At 39.1% G+C, this 27509-nt stretch overlaps 2 protein-coding genes and 1 long non-coding RNA gene across 3 annotated transcripts; 1 reads left to right on the forward strand and 2 right to left on the reverse strand.

Moving 5' to 3' along the window:
* Positions 1-34: 34 nt before the first annotated feature.
* Positions 35-26950, reverse strand: LOC109203860 (uncharacterized). Its single transcript, XM_019363662.2, has 20 exons — positions 26811-26950; positions 26337-26427; positions 25903-26069; positions 25532-25674; positions 25265-25430; positions 24876-24969; positions 24092-24152; positions 23340-23586; positions 20585-21055; positions 13132-13274; positions 12865-13030; positions 9656-9801; positions 7253-7349; positions 6725-6815; positions 5897-6054; positions 5556-5698; positions 5300-5465; positions 4904-5000; positions 2230-2290; positions 35-1772 (listed from the first exon to the last, which is right to left on the reverse strand). Exons 1-20 carry the CDS (start codon positions 26875-26877, stop codon positions 1530-1532), a joined length of 3018 nt encoding a protein of 1005 aa, XP_019219207.2. The 5' UTR covers positions 26878-26950; the 3' UTR covers positions 35-1529.
* On the forward strand, positions 14033-15141 carry LOC102083066 (uncharacterized). Its single transcript, XR_266277.4, has 2 exons — positions 14033-14582; positions 14664-15141. It is a non-coding gene; the product is annotated as an uncharacterized LOC102083066 (long non-coding RNA).
* On the reverse strand, positions 20186-21926 carry LOC109203801 (geminin). The gene has a single exon (XM_019363530.2). The coding sequence runs from the start codon at positions 20964-20966 to the stop codon at positions 20499-20501; it is 468 nt and encodes a 155-aa protein (XP_019219075.1). The 5' UTR covers positions 20967-21926; the 3' UTR covers positions 20186-20498.
* Positions 26951-27509: the final 559 nt, after the last annotated feature.

The raw sequence follows: 27509 nt of genomic DNA on the forward strand, positions 1-27509 counted from the left end.
GTTTTGATGAAAAAACACAAAACAAAACACATTATTTGTATTTATTTATTTATTTTTTAAAAACAGAAGTAGAGACGTACAAGGGCCAGAGGGAGGTAATGTGCAAGCTAGCAAAAAATATATATGACACAAAAATAAAGGTAACAAAAAACATTAAGGCAAAGAAAAAGTACAACAAAATTGTTTTAAATAGATATCATTGAAGTTATATTTGTATACAGGTAGAGAAAATTATTGTTTTTCAATGTTTTTAAACCCTTAGAAAGAGCACAGCAGTTACACATGTTTATAAAAATGATAAAAAGATTTTTTTTTTAAATCAACAAAATGATAATTTGGTTGTTAACTAAAGACAAAGTGTGATATTAGGAGAGTATGAATGATGGCCAAACACATCTATTTGTTTGTCTGTTACAAAACATTTTCGGCATAAGTTTTACAATAACACTATTAGCGAGTCTCCAAAAGTTGAATCTGTTCATCTGGACGTAGCGAGTACGTAAACGATTGTATCATTCATACATATACTGTAACATTAACAGTAAGGTGTTTGGTTAAAAATAGTAAGATATCATGTTTTCAAATTGTCCAAATCTGCAGGGAGTGTTTGCTGTTCCCTGCTTATTCTACAGTTTTAACGGTTTACATGTGACAAAAAAGATTATTGAGCAAAGTATGTAAGTATATATTTCTACACTTTTTTCAGTAACCTCAAAATGTGAATGTTTATCAAAAATATAATAATATTTCCAAGCTCAGTTTTCACAGTAGAATAAAAAAGCTACTGTAAGCTGCCCTGAAGCACAAAGACCTTTACTTATTCTTATTGTGGGTTTTCAATAAGAAAACCCACAATTCACTTCATAACTTTTGCACTGTCCACTTCCTGCTATGACAAAACAAATTTCCCACGTGTGGGACTAATAAAGGTTATCTTATCTTATCTTATCTTTTCCTCGAGGTGGTAGCTGCACTACTTAAGTTAAACTCCTTACTTTCCACTGAGTAAAGTTGGGCTTGTATGTATTAATATGTAATTACTTTCAGCTCAGCTTACGGGACACAATACTGTGTCTCTCCAAATGAACACTTCAAGAATCGTTCCTGCTTTAAAAAGAAAACAAAAATAGAAAAAAATGATTCAAATGAAAAAAACCCCCAGTTTGAGGGATTGTTCCTGGTGCTCATGTAGGAAGTCAACAAAGGATTATGCGTACATCAAAGCATCAATTAGTCAAATATTTAGAGTCTAAACAATGTTTTCAAGAGTAACCGTAAATACTTCTGAGCTGAAGGATTTTAAAAACATATTAAACTCTTTATGAACTTTATTTACTTCTAAAATCTTAATCGCATGCTTTGGTTTTACCTCTATAACAAGCATTGATCAAATTAGGTTCCTGAACCAATTATTGGGGTTCTTCTGATAGTAACTATTGGGCATACCGTTTATTTAGTCAAATTAAGGTATCTCTTGCAGTCATGCAGGAGGTTTTTTGATTCATGTTTGTGAAATCCAAACATGGCTCCTAAACGGAAGCTTTTTGCACCTCCTCAGATGAAACTGGGTTAGAGGGAATGGGGGCGGACAGGTCTTCTGGATCTTGTTCGATGGAGCAGTCGGTTTGGTCGGTGGTGACAGAGCAGGTGGAGCCGTCGGAGCTCACCACATCAGACTGGGAGACATAGTTGTACTCACGCACAGGGCACGCACGCTCGTTGTAGTTCGGTTTAAAATTGTCTTTCAGGCCCTTGGAGAACTGAAACCAATCCTTAAAAAAGAGAGAAAAAGACCCTCACTTGTAACGAGTAATTGCTTCCCCAGAGTTCGACAACTAAAATCACTCAAACACAAGAGTATTTCTATTTTTAGCCATTAAGTGGCACTATTGTCAGACTTTTGGTCCAACTCTTGATCCAGCTCTTGATCCAGAGATCTTAAAATCTGTTAAACTGACTGCCTGAACATCTACAGACATTCAAGGTATCCAGAAGATGTAAACCCAGCTGTTCTTTAGTGCCAGCACGGTCTAGTCAATGACATAAATAAACAGCTACTGAACTAATTGTCATGAATCTTAATGTAAGTGTTAACATTAAAGCTACTAAAATCCATTAAGAAGCTCATCTGTCATTTAATTCTTCCAGTAACTTCAATAGCTTTCCAACTTCATATTAACATCTACATAAAACTTTCAGGGAGTGGACAGAACTCTGGATGCCACTGACCTCGATGTTATGCAGGAATGGAGATGGCTTGGGAACCACGGGAACGAGGATGATTCTGAGCCTGTATGGGAGGTAAGGAAATCTTTAGCATTCAAATTAACAATGCAACAACTGCATTAGACTTTGTTGGTTTCAGAACTCCAACTGAGCGTGGCTGGCAGACAGCTTTTGACATTAAGGTCAAGATTGATAGGTTTGTAGCTTAACCCTATTCGCTGGAACGTTGAAGACAATGTAATTACACAGCAAAGCAAGACACGAGTAGGCAAAGTTCTTTATGTTTCTCGTGCACGGGAGAGAACCGGACAAACACCGTTCCTTCGCTTGACCCCAGTTGCTCTCGTCCGCTCCCCCGTAACACTGCTCTTTTATTGAGGTTACATGAATATACATAGGTTCATTAACATATGACGTCTACATACACACAAAGAGTACCTTGCCTGTGCGTTGTGTAAGTATGTGTGTGTGTGTGCATGTGTGTGTGTGTGGGGGGGGGGGGGTCAGAGTGTGACCCCATAAAGACTTCCCTAAACCTGCTGGTCTGGAAGTCCAGCAGTTCATCTAAACAAAAAGCACTTAGACTAAAACTGATATACGTGTGTTTGCTATACCATATATCAGTAAGAGCAGATATAACCTCTCCCGTGCTCCCAGAATGTGGGTGTGAATGCCAGAACACTCTGGAATGCACACAATGCCTTTGCAGACTATTAAGGATCAAACCTCTACCAACATGACATTGATTATAAAACTCTAAGCATATATATGAGTAGATATTTCTAAGCATAAATGACAATCAACTATACAAATCTAACAAAGATCATCCAATATAAAGGTGCAACACGCTCCAGATCCAGTCCACCCCGTAGATGGATGATAACTGTGATCTTTAGAAATAAAATACTAATATCCCATAACACATACATAGCTTTTGATTAATTAAAAATGCAATCTGTCTCTCCAACCATCTTTAAAGACAATTAATGGTAGTCATGTGGAACCTAATAATCCCCCATATTCACAAGTGATCGCCACAGCAGGGAGCTCTACATGTTTGGCACATTTTTACACTGTGTGTCCTTACTGATGTAATGATATTCTGATGTTCTGACAGGCCTAAACAACAGAGTGGCCTCAGATTGAGTCAAATTGCTGATCTAAAATATTCTTTGAGTCTGCCGCTGTCCGTGTCACATATACTTCGGGAACTTTATTTCCCAAATGCACAGCGTGTAACACATTGCATTATCTGTAAATTCTGTTCTTTGATTGCTTTGCTGGTTAATTTGTTTCAGTGTTTCTGGAAGGAAACTTTGTGGGCTTAGCTTACTTCACAGGTGTGTTTAACGTCAAGCTTTTTCCTTTTTGTATTATTTGAAGGTTATTTAACGGCAGACTTTTATAGATCAAATAAGTAATGTGTAGTTTTGAAGATAGTAAGCGTTTCAAAGCTAGATCTTGGTTATCAGCATCCATATTATGAAATTTAGCGACAGTAAAGTAATTTCCCTGTGCATTTATTGTTATAGGTATATGTTGTTGTTAATTTGTTTAGAGAAGCAGTCATAGAGTTGTAAAATACATCCAAATGATCTATGAGCTGATCCTAATAAATCGTGGGATAACCAGGGTTGTGATGAAGGTGGTTCAGCAATTTATGATGAATATACGGTGAAAAATGTGTAATGGTTTGATGTCTGTACTGACAAATGAGAATCAGCAATGGTAACAGTAATTAAAAAAGGAATGTTTGTAACTTTGCATGATTGCAGATCATTTAGAAGGGATCTTTGATCAAAGCACATCTTCCTGGAACAGAATTTAGTCTTGTAGGCATCTCTATGTAATGGACAGTATCTCATGTAATTCCCTCTCTTTCAAAATAACAGAAAAGTGACAAGAGCCGTATGCAAGACAAAGGTTATTGGAAGTTATTCTGCTTGAAATAAAGTAACTCTGTAATATTTTACTGCCAAAAATAACAAGTACTTGTCGTGTACTGTGGTCTTCTGCCTTCAGAAATGTTGTGTGTTTCCTGGGTTGTGTGAGATCTGTCAGATGTTGTGCAATGGAAACTTTCCACAAGACAACAAGCCTTTGATACAATCTAAAAACGATCTTTAATCTTTTCTCTGGGTCACTCGTTTGCACTCGTTTTGGACGAGTGATCTGCATTTGTGTTTGGTTGATGTTTTTTTGCAGCCTAGATTTTATACACTAGTTCACACTGGATATATTAATTGTTAATTATTTGTTTACATTTACTGTACTGATACAGTAAGTCTGGGGTCTCAAACATAAGGCTTGAGTGCCAGAATCGGCCAGGCGAAGGCTCCAATATGGCCCACTGGATGATTTTGAAAAATATGAACAAGGACATACATTTTTTACTTTTAACTGTGTTTTCAAAAGTAAAAAAAATATTTCCTACTGATAAAGACCTCCACTATGTGCATTCATACTACAGCAAAGTAAATATGTAATAGATAAATATTTAAATGACAGAAAAGTAAGTATAAAAGTACAAAAGTGTATAAAGTATACAAGCTAACAACAACTTTTTGTGCTGTTGTACCCTGCAATTATAATCTGTGGCTGTCACAAAATCACATGGCATACCACCTGGATCTGTGATCTGATATGGAGCAATCATTTGAGTTATGGAAAAACCCACCTTTCATGGTGCAGTAATATCATGGCCAGCAGGATGAGAGTGATGGCACCCACCACATACATCACCGGCGTCCATGGAGACATCGAATCATCAGAGTCTTTGAAGAAGAAAAAAGAAGGAAGTTATTTGTATGAATGCTTAATTCTAATGTTTTGTGGAGTGTGGAAGCAACATTAGAGCCACTTGTAAGTTTTAATAATTTTTGAATACTAGTTTGAAAGTTGTTGAGTAAGAAATGAAATCTACCTATGATTTCTTTGCAGTGTTCAAACATTTTATCTGATCATTATTATTAGTGTTTTGTTGCAAAGCTAATTGTCCCCCCAAGATAACCCTATATTCACTGGCAGACATCATTTCACCATAACATTAAGAATATCTATGAAGTAGTTTTACATGTGCTGTTGTTGGATGCCCAGACCACAGGCTCACTCCAGTCACTCCAGAATATGGACTCTCCACAGGTGTCATCTACTCTGTTCCGCACTTGCAGCTCATATCGGGAACTGCTTGAGGGCAAGTTGATGCAGTATTTCTGTATCCCGGCGCTAACTTTAGAGAACTGGAAAATGGATTTGAGAAAACATTAGAGTGGGAGAGAACAAAGAGAAATGAAAAAATAAATGAATTAAAAAGGATGAAAGAAACCTACATCCCAGTTATTGTTGTTTGTCCTGAAGCGGACCTCACTCTCCACACAGTGTAAGGGAGCAGGAGAAGTGTAGTTCCAGTAAAACCACAGGTTAAAGTCCGATCCATTCAGGACAGTCAGGTTGGTTGGTGGGTTTAACTTGACTGGAGAAGTATACAAATAGGGAATAACATGAGGAGGCATTCAAATTTACACATATGTCAGAATACAAACAGCAATTTTCCTTTAAGTTACTGTGTAAAGTGTAAAAAATGTCCCATTAATTCTAACAATGATCCCTTCATTAACTGATTTATTGTTTTAAACTCAAAGTTATGTTCAATACCAGGTTATATGCATACCTTGTTTTTTAAGCTCGTGACTCTTCTCAAAATTATTGTTGCCATATATCAGTCGAGTTTTAAATGTTTTGAATCTATCTCCTGGCTGATTACATCCAATGTTCATGTTGTTCTCTGTCAAATAGTGGTTGCATATTTTCCATTGGTCATTGCCCAACCTGTAGATGAATCAAAAACATAACTAATCCAACAAAGAAAAGCATGCAGACATATCATATTTAGATACAATCAATATGATCTTAAATATGAGGTCATCTCAAGTTTAATACTTTATTAGTTCTAGTTCTAATTGCTCAACAGTCCAGCCTATTCTTTGCCATATTTCTCATTTCATGATGCTCTAAATATTTTCAGTTGTTGAAAGGTCTGGACTGCAGGCAAACCACTTCAGCACCCAGACTCTTCTACTATGAACTTCTTTTATACCTAATAAATATTCCAGATCTGTTACCCAAGTAGTTGATCCAAATGTTACACCAAATGTTTCTTTTAGTACCATTTACTTTTCAAGATGAGCTAATATTTTTCTTAAAATTGTACTTTTTTTCTCAGTTTTTTCTATGGTTTGTTGTGAATAAAATATAGTGCTTATGAGACCATTGCAATCAGTTTTTATTTTTGTTTTACACAGCATCCCAACATTTTTGGAATTGGAGTTGTAGTTCAGAAAAGGTAGAAAAAGTCTTTTAAATGTCTTTTACTGTTAATGCTGAGAGTAAAATAGATTTTCATCACATCTTTCACTCAAGTATAACATTTAGTTATAGTCTGATTAATGTTAGAAGACATTACAAAGAAGTGTTGGTGCTATTGTCAACAACTACGCACTTGCTGTAGAAGGTGTAGTTGACCTCAGGAGTCCCGGTCTTATTCCATGTGCAGGAAATATACTCCAGATTCACTACCAAGCAATCCACATCTATTAAAAAATGATAGATTTGAGATAAATGAAAGATAAAACCCAAAACGATGAACGATGGTTAGGCATATATATAAAACCTACACAAAGGGCAACAGACAGATAGTAGTACAGTCATACACTCACTCAAAGATAAGGAAGTAACAGCCCCGTTCTCTGGAGGGGAAATTCTCACAAAACGTGCTTAATAAAGGAAGGCTCTGGATTAAACTGAATTTAATTCATTTTGATAGTGTTCATTCATATCTCAAGGTACAAATAACTACTGAAATATACGTTGGATGATAGTGTTTTGGGATATAAGTTAATATAACATAACAAAAGTAGAGCGATCGACTTTCAAAGATGTCGACACAGGTTTACGACACTTCCTACCGATGTTGCGAATATCTTATATTTTTTAAAGAACTCACTCGATCGTCTTCATATGCTCTTACCTGGTGATTTTTGGGCAAATACGTGTCCTGTCAGATAAAGAAGGAGAAGTAATCTTGTCGACATCGTGGCGAATAGAAACAGGATGTAAGCCCGCGTCTACATTGAAATATCACCGTGTCTTGTGGTTTTTTTTTCCTTCTCTTCCTGTAGCATGGCTATATGACTATATGGCAGATAGACAGTTTTTACACTTTCATAGTTCATAAAGTTAACAGTTAATAATCCTAGTTAAGAGGTTAAATCAAGTTTTTGGATGTCAGATGCTTACTTAATATCTATAAGCCGACTTAGTTATTTTAAGAAGAAGACAGACAAAGCAGAGAGAAGGTAAAATCTCTGTTAATATTTTTGTTTTTAAGGGTGTCTTTTATATTACAGGTATTATCTGTTGGATATAAATGCAATAGCTTCAAGTCAAAGACATCTGATGTTTTTTACCACAATGAGACAAAAGTGAAAACAAACTCATTCTGCTCATTTAGCACAGGTGTGACATTAATCCGTCTCAGTTTACTTTTATGTTCCATCTTATTTGGACAAGTCTGTCAATTATTTATACAAAAGAATATTAAAGAATCCCAACACTTTTAACAGGTCAAATTACTACTCATCCGTAGCACGAGATGTCATAACATTCGATCAGTGTCACTTTCAGAGCTCTGTGGGTTTCCTGTCAGAGGAAACTGCTTTCAAAAATATAGACTGAAACGATGTTGACTGAGACTTGAAGTTGGACTTTTAATGTCCTGTAAAATAAGTATAGTACAACACACAGAGAAGGTTTTATGCAATCTTTATTGAATAGTTCAAGAAATAGTTCTGTTTTTAGTCAGCCAGTCTTACATTTTCTCTGCGCTTCTACTATCATTTGCTGCTAAAGTGAGCTTAAGGTGGATCTTGTTGATTTAGCTAAGAATTTCTTTACAGTCTATGAGTCCTGTATGTATTCTTTTCTGATGAAAGAGAAATGATGGACAAATCAGAATCACATTGTGAAATGTAGTGTCCATGTTCATGCACAGCATAAACATGATCAATTCTACAAGTTATCTTTCACAAATCACCTGTTTAACCAAATGAGTTAATTTCTTACATTCATTTCATCAAGCAGCAGATAAATATTTAAACTAACATTTGCTGTTTGAAACCACAGACAACAGTTAGCTCAGGTTAGTTCATTTACAGCAAACTGGATCGGGGGTTTTCTGTGTAAATTGGTGTGGTTTTTTTTACTGTCCTAGTCTGTTTTTTGGAGAGGAAACGCAGCGTTTTTAAGAACTGCGCTGTCTCTGTTCTAACCACGGTTATAATAGAGTACAAATGTTCAGATAACATACTTACTTTAAACTCAACACACTCACACATAGCACCTTTCACTTGTTCATGTCTGCGGGTTCACAAGTAGACCGGTATCAGAGACTTTACAGTTCATTTTGACATTTGTTTGACAGCTGCAGCAGTGTGGCATTTATTGATTTGACTTTGTGTGTCTATGTCTGTGTGTCATAATGACTCTATGTGGTTCTGTCTACACCTACTTTGACTGGAACTTATAACAAAGAGGAGTTTCAAGTGCTCTGGTCTGTGTTTATATGTCGTCTATCAAAACAGTGACGTCACCAGTGTACTTTCGGCAGGGTACAATGAGTCCGTATTTCCTTATCTGACAGAAATCTATGAACTTTCCTGTTATTTCTGACCGTATGTTAAATAAATGTCTGCCAGATAAATACAAAAATAAAAGCTCAATTGACAAAACTAGTTCAGAAAATGATTTTAGACCCTTGTGATTCTTATATTTTTGCACCTGTGTGCAGACAAAGTGTACGTGTCCAAACCAGCCTCCCCTCTCTGACTGTCTCCAAATATTAACTGTGCAACGATCAATAATCACACAGTGTCAAAGTATATCATGCACTGCAAACTTCACGTACACAGCTTCACAGAATACAGGTAATGCCTTGTTATAAAGTGTGTGTAGACATGTTTGATGCCCCCCCCCCAAAAAAAAAATTAAAAAAAATTGGATCAATATATAGGACCATAAAAATACACACACACACACACACACACACACACACACACACACACACACACACACACACACATATATATCTACATAGCTCAAATAAATAGACCGAACCAAAAAATAAGACATCCCAGATCTGAATGAATGAAATATTCTTATTACATAGTTGAATTTGCTGACAACAACATCATACAAAAATTATCAATGGAAATCAAATGTAGCTACCCATGGAGGTCTGGATTTAGAGTCACACAAAATTAAAGTAGAAAAACAGAATATATGCTGATCCAGCTTTGATGTAATGTCCTTAAAACACGTCAAAATGAGGCTGAGTAGTGTGTGTGGCCTCCATGTGCCTGTATGACCTCCCTACAACATCTGGGCGGATGGTCTCCCGAGGGATCTCCTTCCAGACCTGGACTAAAGCATCTGCCAACTCCTGGACAGTCTGTGGTGCAACGTGGCGTTGGTGGACGGAGCGAGACATGATGTCCCAGATGTGTTCAATTGGACTCAGGTCTGGGCTGGCAAGTTCATAGCATCAATGCCTTTGTCTTGCAGGAACTGCTGACACACTCCAGCCACATGAGGTCTAGCATTGTCTTGGATTAGGAGGAACCCAGGGCCAACTGCACCAGCATATGGTCCCACAAGGGGTCTGAGGATCTCATCTTAGTACCTAATGGCAGTCAGGCTACCTCTGGCGAGCACATGGAGGGCTGTGCGCCCCCCTCCCCAAACAAATGCCACCCCACAACCTTTCTGACCCACTGCCAAACTGGTCATGCTGGAGGATGTTGCAGGCAGCAGAAAGTTCTCTATGGTTCTCCAAAAGTTGATTCTGTTCATCTGGACGTAGCGTTTTGTGGGAGAAACGTTTTGTCACTCATCCAAGTGACTTCTTCAGTCTCAGCTGACTGCAGGTTTCCCCAATCTTATAAACAGTACATTTGCATAATGACTGAAACCAGCCTACTGAAGGAAAAATGGGCTGGGAGGTCAGTCCCTTAATCTTAATTATGCAAATTCTCATGACCATTGATCAAAGGTACGCTGGTTTGAGCGCGGAGTCAAGGAGGCCATTTACGTGAAAAGGGAAAGACCATCTCTGAATCGAGGAGGGGGCCTAAGGGTACATCTTTCGCCATCTTACAATGCTGTGATTGCAGCCATTCCCCAACTCTCTGTGAATGGTACTCATGGCCATTGATCAGTGGGTTTTGGTCAGTGGTTGTTGATCAATGGTCATGAGAATTTGCATAATTAAGATTAAGGAACTGACCTCCCAGCCCATTGTTCCTTCAGTGGGCTGGTTTCAGTCATTATGCAAATGTACTGTTTATAAGATTGGGGAAACCTGTAGTCAGCTGAGACTGAAGAAGTCACTTGGATGAGTGACGAAACGTTTCTCCCACAAAACGCTACGTCCAGATGAACAGAATCAACTTTTGGAGATTTACTTACCTGGATGATTGAGCATGCATCAAGACGTTCTCCATGGTTTCTCCAGACTCTGTCACATGTGCTCAGTGTGAACCTGCTTTCATCTGTGAAAAGCACAGGGCGCCAGTGGCAAAGTTGCCAATCTTAGTGTTCTCTGGCAAATGCCAAACGTCCTGCACGGTGTTGGGCTGTGCAGGACGTTTGGCTGGACATCGGGCCTTTAGAGTCACACTCCATGAGAGTGGCCTTTATGCCACTCTCATGGAGTCTGTTTCTAACTGTTTGAGCAGAGATATGCACTTTTGTGGCCTGCTGGAGGTCATTTTGCAGGGCTCTGGCAGTGATTTCACAGAAGTGTGACTGACTTGGAGTTTCATTGTGTTGTTTATCTGTTCCCTTTATTTATTTATTTTTTTGAGCAGTGTATATAAAAACAGCCACATGGGTCAATACATGAGTGGGGCACAGAAAGGAATAGGCAGGAATACCAGAGGAGCAAAACACCAGCTACTGGTAGACAGAGCAGTCACCTGAGACTGCAAGACTAAGCTGACCAACCTGTGCACGGCTTGGACTGACTGCAAGCAGGCCTATGCCTCACACCTATTCAATTTCAATTCAATTTTATTTATATAGCGCCAAATCACAACAAAAGTCGCCTCAAGGCGCTTTATGTTGGATCCTACAATGCCTAGAACTATACAAGATCAACAGGACCCTAAGAGAGTTCATCAGGAACTAAATGGGGATGTGGTGTAGAACACTAGAGATCAACTTCAAGCCCGTAGGCACAAATCACCGTCAAGTGCGGGACCTGCCAAGGAGATGTGCTGTCCCCACTGCTGTTCTGCATAGTCCTGAACCCCCTCAGTGAGATCGTTGACAGACTGGCTACGGATACCCACTAGAGAATGGAGCAATTGTCAATAACCTCCTCTACATGGATGACATCAAGCTGTATGCCAGGAGTCAACGAAACATTGATTCACTGATCCACACCACAGAATATACAGCAACGACATTGGAATGTCATTTGGATTGGAGAAGTGTAGTCGGATGGTAACGAAGAGAGGGAAGATCGTCAGAAGTGAGGGGATCGAACTACCAGAAGGCAACATTGCAGACACTGAAGACAGCTACAAGTACCTGGGGATCCCACAGGCAAACGGGAATTATGAAGAGGCAGCTAGCAAAGCTGCAATCACTAAGTTACTGCAGAGGGTCAGGCAAGTCCTGAGGAGTCAGTTGAACGGTAAGAACAAGATCCGAGCTATCAACACCTGTCCGTGATCAGGTACCCTGCTGAAATAATAAGCTGGCCAAAGGAGGAGATCGAAGCCACTGACATCAAAACCAGAAAGCTCTTTGAGGGTTTCACCCCAAGTCCAGCACCCTGAGGCTGTATGCTAAGTGGAAGGAAGGAGGGTGAGGACTGGTAAGTGTCAGCACCACGATCCAGGATGAGCCAACGAGCATCCACGAATGCATCAGGTGATGCGGAGTGTCAAGGTAACAGTGCCCCCAGTGGTAATTGGAGTGCTAGGTGAGTGGCTCCAGCAGATCCCAGGAACAACACTGGAGATCTCTGTCCCAAAGAGCGCAGTCCTAGGAACATTTCAAAAGCTAGATAAAAAAGGAACACACTGATGGTTTCACGATTCGTTATTAGGTTAATGGAGTTTGACATTTGACTAGTATTTAAATGACAGTGTGTGAAAGGTGAAGAAGGATGGGGGGATTAAAGTGTTTGTAAGACTCTGGAAATATGTAAATTTGTCTTCTTTGTGTTATATTTTATTGGTGCTTATTTATGTGGATGTTTGTTTTTTCCATTTGTTTTGTTACCCTCACACTTGGGTTATTCCAGATGCTCGCCTGAAGCAGGTAAAGTGTAAAAGGAAGCCAGTTGCTTTTAGAGGGGTTAGTTGGTGTGTGTTAGTGTCTTGCATCTCATAATAAAGTCTACAAGTTGATGGATACATTTTATTCCAGCCTCATGTCATTTGTTTGAACCCATAAATGACCGGTGGCCAAAGCGACAGTACATCAAATATAACATCTGCCATGTTTAAGCAGCCATTTAATGACTGTTTTGGAAAAAAATGATATCTTTTCTTCATGACATGTACAATTTTTAACCTGTGCTGTTGTTGGATGCCCAGACCACAGGCTCACTCCAGTCACTCCAGAATATGGACTCTCCACAGGTTTCATCTATTCTGTTCCGCACTTGCAGCTCATATCGGGAACTGCTTGAGGGCAAGTTGATGCAGTATTTCTGTATCCCGGCGCTAACTTTAGAGAACTGGAAAATCAGATGGATTTTAGAAAACATAAGAATGGAAGAGAACAAGAAGAGGCAAAAAAGCAATGAATTTAAAAGGATGAAAGAAACTCTTTTCCTACCTCCCAGTTATTGTTGTTTGTCCTTAAGCGGACCTCACTCTGCACACAGTGTAAGTGAGCAGGAGAAGTGTAGTTCCAGTAAAACCACAGGTTAAAGTCCGATCCATTCAGGACAGTCAGGTCGGTTGGTGGGTTTAACTTGACTGGAGAAGTATACAAATAGGCAATAACATGAGGAGGCATTCAAATTTACATATATGTCAGAATACAAACAGCAATTTTCCTTTAAATTACTGTGTAAAGTGTAAAAAACGTCCCATTAATTCTAACAATGATCCCTTCATTAACTGATTTACTGTTTTAAACTCAGTTATGTTCAATACCAGGTTATATGCATACCTTGATTTTAAGCTCGTGACCCTTCTCAAAATTATTGTTGCCATATATCAGTCGAGTTTGAAATGTTTTGAATCTATCTCCCGAATCTATCTCCTGGTTACATCCAATGTTCATGTTGTTCTCTGTCAAATAGTGGTTGCATATTTTCCATTGGTCATTGCCCAACCTGTAGATGAATCAAAAACATAACTAATCCAACAAATAAAAGCATGCAGATGTATCATATTTAGATACAATCAATATGATCTTAAATATGAGGTCATCTCAAGTTTAATACTGTTTGTTAGGAATAAATATAAAATAAATTAGTAATAGGAAAATGTAAGCCATATGCCATCTACACTCAATGAAACTTGGGCAACAGGCCTTTTTGTCATGATGTTCTGTGTTGGCAGGCAGGATGAAGGAGCCAAATGCAGGACTCGGAGACTGAATGATAAACTAAAGGCAGCAGCTTTATTGCTGGAGAAAAATCTTAACATGAAACACAGGAAAGCTAAACTAGAAATGCAAACACGAAACTCAAACTAAAAAAATGGGAAACAGAGACCCTGAACATTACCATAAACTCAGAGGAACCCCACAGCATGCTGAGGGTGTACAACACGACACAGAACAAGGAACACACAGAGCTTAAATACAACAGGCAGTAACGAGGGAACGTGTCAGGATTTGGAGGTTTTACTGGAAAGTTCCATCAGGCACATGAGTTCCTTGGTCTCCACCCCTGGGTGGAGTCATAATCTCTCCTGCAGTCCTGCACACCTGAGGATGATTCTGGGTAATTAGGTTGAGGATTTAAGCTCCACTCAGACTCTCCTTCACCACCAGTTTGTCAATGACCTCATGTTGGTATTGGCACTAAGGTTTTTCATGTGCTTGTTACTTGTTGTTTACTTTTGTTTCCTGTGCCTCCTTTGCCATTGCCTTCAATCTCAGCTCTCCCCATATTATCTTCGCATTCTGGAAAAATACAAAGAACCTCACCTGCCTCCCCTCCAGCCACCACTCACCACCTCGGACACAGCAGAAGTCAGGTCAGCCAGCCTTTGCCACTACTCACTTGGATTCTCACCACCTCTCCCTCAAAGCCAAGCTCGCCCCGACTATCAGTAAGCATTATCAGTCATTGCCACCTCCGCTAAATACCCTGCACCTGCCGCCTTCTTAACCTCGTTCTCTTTTCTTCCCAGACACACCTGCTCCGTCCCTGTTGCAACCTGCCAATTCCCCATTCACCCCCCCACTGACCCATGGTCGCATCATTAGTAACACTTTGCAACGAATTCACCTTTTGACTAATTAATAAAACACTATAAAACGTATGAGCCGTCTCTGTTGTGGTTCTCTACGTTTGAGTCCAGTTTAGCTATGGGTCTGTGGCCACGGTGACAGAATGGGGAAGCGGGAGGGAACACAGCTGGGCCTAATCAGAAATAACGAGACCGAGGGGAAGCAAAACTGAATACAGACGGTCAAAGTAAAACAGGAAACATGAGACGATTCACAAAGACGCAGACATTGAGACCTGGAAACAGAGGAAACACGAAGCACAGATATAAAAAAGTAACCACATGTGGAACACAGAAGGTACAGAAAACTGAAACTAGAAGCTAGAAAAAACAAATTTAACATGAACAGAAAACCACCAAGAGAACTCAAAACCATGAATAACAATAATCAAGGAATATAAATTAAACACAAACACTAAATACTAGGTCACAGACCCAGTGCCACACTTATTTCCAAAAGGTTGGGAATTTGTGTAAAATGTAAATAAATGGGGCCATGTTGACCATTGTGTAGCGCCTGCTCTTCTTTTAACAACGGTCTATAAATGTGAAAGGTCTGGACTGCAGGCAGGCCACGTCAACACCCAGACTCCGCTATGTACTTCTTTTATACTCAATCATATTCCAGACCTGTTACCCAGTTAGCTGATCCAAATGTTACAGCAAATGTTTCTTTTTCGTACCATTTACTTTTCCAGCCTTTTGTTGCCACATCGCAATTTATTTTTTAACTTTGGTGTTGCCATCAAATTCCAAATGAGCTAATATTTATCTTAAAATTAAACTTTTTTTTTCTCCGTTTGTTCTATGGTTTGTTGTGAATAAAATATAGGCTAATGAGACCATTGCAATAAGTTTTTATTTTCGTTTTCCACAGCATCCCAACATTTTTGGAGTTGGAGTTCAAAAAAGTTCGAAAATGTCTTTACTCGTTAATGCTGAGAGTAAAATAGATTTTCATCACATCTTTCACTCAGGTACAACATTTAATTATAATCTGATTAATTTCAGAAGACATTACAAAGAAGTGTTGATGCTATTGTCAACAACTACGCACTTGATGTAGAAGGTGTAGTTGACCTCAGGAGTCCCGGTCTTATTCCATGTGCAGGAAACATAATCCAGACTTACCACCAAGCAATCCACATCTGTTAAAAACATGATAGATTTGAGAAAATGATTTTTAAAAAGTGATAAAGGTTAGACATATCAAATCTGCCTTACAGCAATAACAGTACAGTCATATACTCACTACCTTGCTCACTAAACCCTGAACGTTGGATAGACGTGTCAGTCCATGCCATCACCATTCCCTGTATTTTTATTAGTTTATGAGGGACTGGCATTTCAAAAGCGAGATAAAAAAGGAACACACTGATTTCACGTGATTCGTTATTAGGTTAATGGAGTTCAGTGGACATTTGACTAGTATTTAAATGACAGTGTGTGAAAGGTGAAGAAGGATGGGGGGATTAAAGTGTTTGTAAGACTCTGGAAATATGTAAATTTGTCTTCTTTGTGTTATATTTTGGTTTGGTGCTTATTTATTTTGATGTTTGGTTTTTCCATTTGTTTTGTTACCCTCACACTTGGGTTATTCCAGATGCTCGCCTGAAGCAGGTAAAGTGTAAAAGGAAGCCAGTTGCTTTTAGAGGGGTTAGTTGGTGTGTGTTAGTGTCTTGCATCTCAAAATAAAGTCTACAAGTTGATGGATACATTTTATTCCAGCCTTATGTCATTTGTTTGAACCCATAAATGACCGGTGGCCAAAGGCTTCCGGAGTTTTCAAAGTGACTGTGAGAAGCTGGGGACATTTCTGCTCCAAATCCACCGTACAGCTGCTCACTTTTGTTTTAGTGTCAAGAGTCCGCACCATCTTGGAGATGTCCGCTGATTACTCTGCATTTCTTCACACATATCTATTATGATCTCGTCCCATTACAGAAGGAGGCGTACTGTTCCAGATCATTTTCCAATAACTGATAACTGGAGACGAGTACATAGGTGTAAAGAGAGCTACAGAAAAATTAACTGGTAACCTGTATAAAACATATCCTCCACTATTTGGAAATGTGGGACTACAGAACCTACAGAACCAGTATTAAAATTTGACATTGAAAAGTCGTCCAGAAAGACCACATTTGGACTATGGACGTCAACACTAGACAATCAGCAGACTTTAAAAAAAAGATGTCACCTTATGTTACATTAAAACAACAACAACAACATAATAGCTCTATTTAAAATGATCTTACCAGGGCTTTTTTCAGCAAACACGGGTCCGATCAGACAGAGAAGTAGAAGCAGTCTGGCTGGCATCATGGCGCACTAAAACAGGATTTTAACAGTAGAGGTTCAAGTTTACTTCGACCTCTGACTGTTGCTGTTTGGTATGGAGGACCAGAAGAGCCACATGCATCAAAATAAAGAATTTTGTCCTTCAATAATGAATTGTGCCATAAAATATTCATTAGTAAATTAATTTTTTATTTATTTAATTGAAATATTACTAAAGTAATTTATTATTAAATAAATAAATTTAAAATAAAAAATATTTCTAAATCACTTTTTCACAGTTAAAACTTCAAATTGAAACTGGATTTCCCAAAAAAGAATTAAAAACCTAATTTAAAAACCATTTTCAAATTCCAAATAAAACAATAGATTTTTAAAACCTTTTTTAAAATGCAACTTTAAAAAGAGAAATAAGTAAATGTATTCCCAAAAAGTTGATTCTCTTCATCTGGATGTAGCATCAGTGGGAGAAACGTTTCTTCCCTCATCCAAGTGACTCAGCTTCACTCATCTCAGCTGACTGCAGGTTTCTCCAATCTTATAAACTGAACATTTGCACAGTGACTGAAACTAGCATCACCGGGCTGTGAGGTGAGTTTCTTGATTAGTAATATGAAAATTGTCATGACCATTCATCAACAACCACTGATCAAAGACTGTTGATCAATAGCCATGAGTGCCATTCACAGAGAGTTGGGGAATGGCTGCAATCACAGCATTGTAAGATGGAGAAAGATGTACCCTTAGGCCCCCTCCTCGATTCAGAGATGGTCTTTTCCTTTTCACATAACCCCCAACTCCCTGTGTTTTAATTATTTTAACAGAACAGGTATTATCTGTTGGATGCAAATGCAATGCTTCAAGTCAAAGACATCTGATGTTTTTTATCACAAAGACAAAAGTGAAAACAAACTCTCATTTAGCACAGGTGTGACACTAAAAGGTCTCAGTTTACTTTGATGTTCCTTCTTATTTGGACAAGTCTGTCAATTATTTATATAAAACAATATTAAAGAATCCCGACACTTTTAACAGGTCAAATTACTACTCATCCGTAGCACGAGATGTCATAACATCTCGTGCTATAGAGTTTTGTGGGTTTCCTGTCAGAGGAAACTGCTTTCAAAAATATAGAATGAAACGATGTACACTGACATTTGAAGTTGGACTTTTAATGTCCTGTAAAATAAGTATAGTACAACACACAGAGAAGGTTTCATGCAATCTTTATTGAATAATTCAAGAAATAGTTCTGTTTTTAGTCAGCCAGTCTTACATTTTCTCTGCACTTCTGCTATCATTTGCTCATCATCTCGTGCTATTATTTAGCAATTTATTTTTGACCAGTTTCACAATTTTACAGTGAGGCAGCATTTCAGGGTCATGCTCTTTGCCACATCTGGCAGTAAATAACTGACCAACGTTGTACATTTAACTTATCACAACAGGGAAAAAAAAACAAAACAAAAAACAGGTGTTCAAGTAAAATTTATAAACACTGAGCCGCAAGACAAATCAAGTGCCAAAAGAAGCACGTTGGACAAGCATTTTAGTTTCACCTGCCCAAGGTCAACTTCTTTTAGACCAGCGGTCCCCAACCCCCGGGCCTCGGACCAGTACCGGTCCGTGAGTCGTTTGGTACCGGGACGCGAGAGTTGAGGCTCAGGTCTGAAATGTAAGGTTTTCAGGATTTTTATCGGTTTTCAGCGTTATTTTGTCATCGTTTTTATCGTTAACTCGGTTTTCCTGGGTCTTTTCACGTGTGTTATGAATAAATCTTCTTTTTTTCGGTACCAGTACTAGTTTTATTTTGATTGATTGATTGATCATACTTTATTCATCCCGAAGGAAATTGGATTAAGGCTGCCAGCCGTGCCAGCGCCGTCTTACCCTTCCGACCATACATACATTACACAAACATCACATAGGGAAGACAGGTCAGAGAGGTATAACATGGAAAAGCACAACATGAGGAAAGATAAGGAGAAAAAAATAACTCCCCCCAGACTGAGCTCCAACAGGGAGATCAGTTTGAGAACAGAAAAAAACACCTCTGCACATAGCACATGAAAAAAACTCTAATACACCAAAGAAACACATGACAAGCAACAGGGATGGGTAAAGGGTGAGAGACAGCCGATTTAGACAGTACATCCGGGCCTGCAGCCTATGCTCTGGTCTCCATGATCCACCGTCAGCATCGGAAGGGAATAAGCGTCGAAGGCGTTTGGAGGGGGGAGGGGGGATGAGTGTATGTCTGCATGTGTATATATGTCTGTGTGCGTGTGTGTGTGTATGTCCAGAGTTCAGCTGAGACAGTGTCCTTCGCCCTGCCAGGCTAAGTAAACAGTCTACCAGCCAACCCAGGTGGCCTTGCATAGAATGGGAAGAACCGTCTCAACACAGTTGTTATCAGGGTGTTGTTGTACAGCTCCAGCCTTGAGACCACAGCTGGCGCCGAAGGGGTATCCGCATGAAGTGATGGTGGTTTTAACTTTACTGCGAACAACTCATATGAATTTCAAAGCTGTTCTAACAGTCCAACACTGGTCACTCAATCTCCCGTTGGAGAGCCACGAGCTTCTCCATGATGTTATCAGACTTATGCTCCGTGATGTTGTCATTCTTGTGCTCAAAAAGCCGATTCTGAGAACTCACGACCGCAGTGAGCTTCTCCAAGATGTGATCCAATTTGCGCTCAGAGGTGTTATTCCGAGCGAGCCCCTCCAGATGTAATCAGTTTGCACTCAGAGGTCTTGTTCTGAGTATTCACGGCAGCTGTGCGGTTCTCCAAGATCTTATCCGTGCTGCACTCAATGAGCCCCTTTTGAGAAACTCAAGCCTCGTCCCATCGTTTCAGTCCCAGCGGGCAGCCTTGTGGGGGTTTGAACAGCCGGTTCCGCTTCCTTAATTCTTCGATAAGCCAGGGCCAAGCCAGCTCCGATCAGCAAGAACCCTGTTACCATGGTTCCAAATAGGTAGATATCTTCAGCAGTCAGGCTCACCCGAGCCCAGACTTCTCGTTGAGAAAGGGGTGTCAGTTATTATTTTGTTGTATTTATCCGTGACACCTTAAAGGCCGGTCCGTGAAAATATTGTCGGGCACAAACCGGTCCGTGGTGCAAAAAAGGTTGGGGACCGCTGTTTTAGACTAATGGTTGTGGACACCCTGACAAGTCTTTCAGGTGCCAGCAGCTTAGTTCACATCTGTACTTGTCTTCCTATGACACATCAAGGGGTCTTCTGTTAAAGGAAGGCTTCACTAGCTTAGTTTCTTAAGACCCTTAAAAACCTGAGCAAGCAATGATGAAAAAATATATTTTAAAAAAAATTGCAGGCTGAATTTAGAGTACATACACATCTTTAAAGCTCATCTCCTTCAAACGAAGTACTCGTTGCAGTCAAAGCTTACTCAGGTCAAAATGTCAAAGTTATGCAGTATTAGTTCTGGAGTCCTGAGGGTCCTGGTTCTTCATCATCTGATAGCTCTTCTGCAGAGCCGTGACTGTAGTCTGGATCGTTTTCACTCTGATCTGCCAAGTCGTCGTAGTCTTCATGTTCAGCCTCATCTTCATCAAGGGCAATTCCTCTGAGCTCATCCAGATTGTCAGGAGATTTCCCAGTCAGTCTCTCAGTCATGTCAGCCATGTACTGGACATGTTGAGCAAGCTCCTGCAGCTCTTCATTTTCACTCTGAAGCTTCGTTATCTGCTCATCTCTGTCGTCTATGCTTTTGTGGAGCTTCTCATTCTCCTGTAGAACATTGTACAGTGCTTTCTGTTGCTCCTCTGCTACCTCTTTCCAGTAGGTGGAAGTTGGAGTTTCTTTGACCATGAGCTCATATGCTTCTTTGGACATGCCATCTATTAACCCATCAGCTGCTTCTGTTTGAGTGGATTTGACTTCCATCTTGACTCTCTTTGAACCTCTGATTTGCTCAGCTGTCCAATTCCTGCCTGAGTTAACCGCCCCCCCCAGGTCTGAGTTAAACTGACGAACTTGCAGGAGTGTTTTTGAGAAGTTGTGAGAGGTGTGAAAAGAGCTTCTCACAACTTCTCAAAAGACTATTGGATCTACCATGGAGTTTGTATGTGGGTTTCCTGTCAGAGGAAACTGCTTTCGAAACGATGTACACTGACATTTGAAGTTGGACTTTTAATGTCCTGTAATATATGCATAGCATAGCAATCTTTATTGAATAATTTACTGGGCACGGAGTGCGAGTCCAGTTTACTCCGTCTCCATCAGAGACAATTAGACGTGGAAGTAGCGATGTTTTAGGTTTGTGAAAAAGTGAAAAAGGGGTTTCGTTACATTACCATTCAGTTTGAGGGTTACAGCAGATAATATAATATATTTATTGTTCTCACGTGGTATTGGACGAGATTATTTTAACAAACAAAGGACATTTTGCCTGATAATTATTTTTATCCTCCTGTAACTTCACTGTATAAAGAGCTAAAACCTCCAAAGTTGCAGGAGTAGTTAGTCGCTATAAGAAGTGTTTGTGAACTAAAAATCAAGAATGTGGGATACTGTTTAGTCGTGATTTGGAGAGCCTAACATGTGCTCCTGACGCAGGGGAAACGAATTCTGTCGGGGATCCCTACCTTGGCACGACGGCTGTTGTGCAGGTGAAGCCAAAGGCAAGATATGCTTCATCATATTTTCTAGTCTTTGTCTTGGAAGTTGGTTTGGAAGCATATTTGGTGATGCTTCAACCTCTGCTTTGCGTTTGTGTGGGAGCCCTTCCAAAAAAACTTTTTTTTTTCTAATTCATACTGCACTCCTCCTAGGGGGCGCGCCCCCCACTTTGGGAACCACTGCTTTAAACTCACACATTGCACCTTTCACTCGACCAGTGTCCGCGAGTTCACAAGTACACCCACGTCAGAGGCTTTACCATCGATTTTGACATTTGTTTGCCAGCTGCAGCAATGTGGCACTTACTGATTTCACTTTGTGAGTCTATGTCTGTGTTTCAACATTATAATATGTGGTTCTGTTTAGACCTACTTTGACTGGAACCTAACACAAAGGGGAGTTTCAAGTGCTCTGGTCTGTGTTTATATGTCTGTCTATCAAAAAAGTGACGTCACCAGTGTACTTTCGGCAGGGTACAATGAGTCCACATTTCCTTATCTGACAGAAATCTATGAACTTTCCTGTTATTTCTGAATTTTTGTTAAGTAAATGGCTGCCAGATAAATACAAAAATGACAAAATTAGTTTGGAAAGTGATTTTAGACACTTGTGATTCTTCTTTGGGGACAGACAAAATCTACGTGTCCAAACCAGCCTCCCCTCTCTGACTTTCTCTCCAAATTTTAACTCTGCAACGATCAATAATCGCACAGTGTCAAAGTATATCATGCACTGCAAACTTCAAGTACACAGCTTCACAGAATACAGGTAATGCCTTATTATAAAGTGTGTGTAGACATGTGTGATGTTTTATCTGAAAAACAAAAACAAAACTAGCCAAAATAATGGGATTTATTTTCCAACCTAACACATTAAAAGTCAATAAATACAATGCAATAATATACAACAACTTAAATAAGCGCTCGCGAATGAGCTAAAAGGTTTTCCAAGACCTTATGTAAAAATATAAAAAATAAAAATAATGGAAATGATTAACAGTAGATGGAGCTGCAGTTACAATCACTGAAATACATCAAAAGGAAGCATGTTTCACAATTTGTGTTCTTCTTGGGCAGTAGTGAAAACATCAGTTTGATTTTTGATATGCAGAGAGCTGATCGCTGCACCCTGATTAATAGAATGCATATCATCTAAAGTATGTTTTCAAGAGTAACTTTGCCAGCACTTTATACCACCTGTCTTAACAAAAAGGAAAAGCCTTTTATTAAGATGGAGTACTATGTATCTGTGAGGTTGAAGATTTCAAAGAGATATTAAAGTCAAGTTTATTAAACTAAAATCTGTATTCTAAGTAAAAATTTATTTATATAGCACATTTCACAGATAAAAATCACAAAGTGCTTCACAATAAGATCAGACATACAAGTTAAAATTAATTAAAAGCCCGTTTGTATAAAAATGTCTTCAGCTGCTTTTTGAAGGATTCTGAGGTTTTATTTAAAAGGCTAAGCTTGGGTGTAACTGATTAAATACCTCCAGCAAATATTGGGGTTCTTCTCACTGGGAACTGTTGTAAACCCTTCTAATAATCACTGTCATCAAGCAGGAGATGTATCAGTGTAACAAAGTCCCGATAGTTTGGTTCAGGCAAACCTAACCCTGGTTCACGACCTGCTTAGTCAGAAACCTGCTGCACCTCCTCAGATGGAACTTGGGAGCTGGAAGAGGACAAGGGGACGTACAGATCTTCTGGATCGTTCACATCGATGGACACAGAGCAGTCGGTTTGGTCGGTGCTGACAGAGGAGGTGGAGTTCATGCTGTCAGACTGAGAGATGTAGTTGTACTCACGCACAGGGCAGACCTGCTCATTGTAGCTTGCTTTAAAATTCTCTTTCAGACCTCTGGAGAGCTGAAACCAGTCCTTAAAGAAGTGGGGGGAAAATCTTTACATTAATTTGACAAATAAATGCAACAAATTGGATTTTTGAGTCACAATTATGGGTAACTCCTTCCCCAGAACTCTACGCTGAAAAATCATTTGAACACAAGAGTATTTATATTTTTAGCCATTAAGTGGTGCTGTTCTCAGTCTACTGGTTCCCCCTTTTGATCTGGACAATTTAATGACTATTAAACTGTCTGCCAGGACTTCTACAGACATTCAAGGTTCCCAGAAGATGTGAACTAATGCCTTGGTGCTCCTTTCTACTACTACTGAGTGGACTATCATGAATCGTGGCATTATCATTAACAGCAAAGCACTGTGATACCCAATACGGTCTCACACAGCCACTAACATGCATATTTATTACTCTTCATTTTATTCTTTTAGTATCTTAATTAGTTTTCTGGCTTTAGAAATCTAGTAAGAAATCTTGTGTGACTGGGAATTGGAAGGATAAGACAGACCTCTGGATGTTACTAACCTCAATGTCATGAAGAATCGGGGATGGTTTGGGAACTGCAGGGATCAGGATGATTTTGAGCCTGTATGGAAGGTAGGGACACTGTTACTCTCATTTTTTCATTACAAGAATATTTGCATTTACTTTGTTCACGCTAACACCTCAGCACTGTAGCTGAGTGGGGCTGAGCTTTCAGGATCAGGAATCCGAATGTATGATGCAGGAAATCCAGTAAAAGTCAAATTTGCATTCAGAGTTCGTACATGGATTGGTAGCACGCAGAACAAAAAACTCAGGCAAAGAGCAAAGAAAACAGATGACAAGAACTTAAAAGATCAATCAACAAAGAGCAGGCTGGGGCAAAACGCAAGAAGAGGGAAAAGAATGCATTTGGGAAAGCTCGAAACACCAATGTTTGGAAACCCTGGCTACGGTAACAACCTGGAAACAATAAGCAGACTGGATACTTTCCACCAGCAGTGGTTGTAGGGAACCAGTTTGGGACCTAACTGAAGGTAGAGGCTTACAAGTAGCAATGACATGGTGACCCTAACCCTAGTTTTGGTGATTACTCAGTATCCTGAGTAAATTCCACAGAATTTGAGAAAAAAAATCTTGTGCAAACACTTTTTAAGGTCATGAACACAGTGGGCACAATGAAGTATTTGGGTTGCCACCATATGCTGGTTCCAGTTCTAATCTATGGTCACAAAATCGCATGGCACACCTAAACTGGCTTTGTGGCACATCGGTTGGATCTGTGATCTGATCATAGATCAATCATCTGATTTATGGAAGAACCCACCTTTCACGTTGCAGTAACATCACCACCAGCAGCATGAGGGTGATGGCACCCACCACATAGAGCAATGTCATCCACCCAGGCACTGAGTCAGAGTCTGTGAGGAAGAAAAAAGAAGAATATTAATTGTATAAATCTTGTAGCTCTAAATATTAGGCAACGCATTGTTAGGAAGCATAATTTTGAATTTTAACCAAGCATGTTGGGGTCAAACAGTAACTGAAATACATCTAAAGTTCTATACAAACATAAATTTTTATTTCTGAAAAATACAGAAAATATGTCAGCTATACATAAGAAAAAAAAACATCTGCCATGTTTAAGCAGTCATTCAAGTACTTTTTTGGGAAAAAAAACGACATCTTTTCTTCATAACATGTAAAATTTTTAACCTGTGCTGTTGTTGGATCCCCAGAACACAGGTTCACTCCAGTCACTCCAGAAATCAGACGATCCACAGCTTTCATCTATTCTGTTCCGCACTTGCAGCTCATATCGGGAACTGCCCGAGGGCGAGTTGATGCAGTATTTCTGTATCCCGGCGCTAACTTTAGAGAACTGGAAAATCAGATGGAGTTGAGAAAACATTAGAATGGAAGAGAACAAGAAGAGGCAAAAAAGCAATGAATTAAAAAGGATGAAAGAAACTCTTTTCCTACCTCCCACTTATTGTTGTTTGTCCTGAAGCGGACCTCACTCTCCACACAGTGTAGACGAGCGGGAGAAGTGTGGTTCCAGTAAAACCACAAGTTAAAGTCTGATCCATTGAGAACAGTCAGGTTGGTTGGTGGATTTAACTTGACTGAAAAGATACAGACGTGTAATAACATGAACAGACATGCCAGTATACATTATATTTTTAAGGCCTCTTTCATGTCAGAATACCCACAATTTTCTTGGAAATTTTTTTTTAGATTTAAGCAACAGTGTAAATAAAAAAAAAAATCCCAATAATTACACAAATTTTTCCATCATTATTTTATTTGTTATTTTAAATACAGTTATGTTCCATGCCAGGGTAAATACATACCTCGGTTTTTAAGTCCATGTGTCTCCTTAAAGCTATCATTGCCATGTACCAGCATGGTGTTAAAAGTCAGGAATCTGTCGCCAGACTCACATGGCTGGATACAGCCAATGTTCATGTTGTTCTCTGTCAAATACTGTGGGCAGCTTTTTTTTTCCTTATTGAAGAAACTGTGGAGAAATAATAATAAAAAACAATCACACAAAGTATAGAGCCATATCTACTTTAGTATTCATCATGACCAATGATATGTTCAATGTGTTTTTTTTTTATTTGTAAGGGCTTAGCAATTAAATATGTTTAATTGTTAAGTTTATCAGAAAAAGAGAAGAATTTTCATTACATCTTCCACTGAAGCACAACCAGCTTAATTCTAATCTGATGAATTCAGAAGACGTCACTAAGATGTCCCACTGCTGTTATCAGCGGTTACCCACCTACTATAGAAGGTGTAGTTGACCTTTGGTGTCTCCTTCTTATTCCAGGTACAGGAAACATATTTCAAATTGATAACCAAGCAATCCACATCTGTTAAAAATATGACCAATTTGAGAAAATGATTTTCAAAAACGGATGAAGGTTAGACATATAAAATCTACATAACGGTACAGTCATACACCCATGACCTTAAACTGACTTTAATTAATTTAGATAGCAATTATTTATATATCAATGTACAACAACTCAGGTCCTTTCTCAGGTCCTCGGGTCCTTTCTTCTTAACTGATTCGCTGTTTTAAGGAAGCTGATTAAATAAGTATTGAATGCTACCCGCGCGGGAGATAATATATGTAGATCTGCCAAAAACAGACTCACTGACTATTCAGACACTTGTACTCAACCTAAAAATATAAACTGTCATCAGTAAACTATAATTTTTAATAACTTGGATCTTGTTTAATTGATCTTACCAGGAGCTTCTACGGCAAACACAGGTCCGATCAGACAGAGAAGTAGAAGCAGTCTCGTCGGCTTCATGGCGCACTAAAACAGGATGTTAAGAGTACTTTTGCAGCTTCACAACTCTGACTGTTGCTGTTTTTCTGACGTAACTGAGCCGACTGTTGCGGTGTTGTTTCTCATCAGTTCCTGTAGTTAGACCAAACACTGTGATGATTTATCACTTCCTTGTAACATAATTAAAGTTGACCTCAGAAAAAGCCTTTGTGGACCTGGAACAACAGTATTCAGAAACTAAAATATATTGTAGGCCTGTTGTATGTAACCTACACTTACAAAAAATAAATGAATAAATAAAATAGTAACCTATAATGCAATAATGAAATATGAATCAAGTTTTGGCTATTGTTTGTAATAGCCATGTATCTTAGCCTTTTAACAAAAATAAAGACCAAGTAGCGACAAGACTTGTGTCTTACAAGTATTGTCTGAAAAATGTCCAAACAAAGGCAAAAAAAAAAAAAAGTTACTGAACAAAGTTATCTAGTACGTGTCTCAAACTACATGAAAAACACATTTCTGACCGACTCTGTGGTGACATGGTGAATAGATATAAATACAACAGGGCTATATTTACTCATATTCAGAGCGAGGGTGTCAGCATTCCATAGTAAGAGAATTAATCTGAAAACTCTGACTTGGATCTACGG

This window comes from Oreochromis niloticus, linkage group LG10, assembly GCF_001858045.2.
Source record: "Oreochromis niloticus isolate F11D_XX linkage group LG10, O_niloticus_UMD_NMBU, whole genome shotgun sequence".
In the NCBI taxonomy this organism is placed as follows: domain Eukaryota; kingdom Metazoa; phylum Chordata; class Actinopteri; order Cichliformes; family Cichlidae; genus Oreochromis; species Oreochromis niloticus.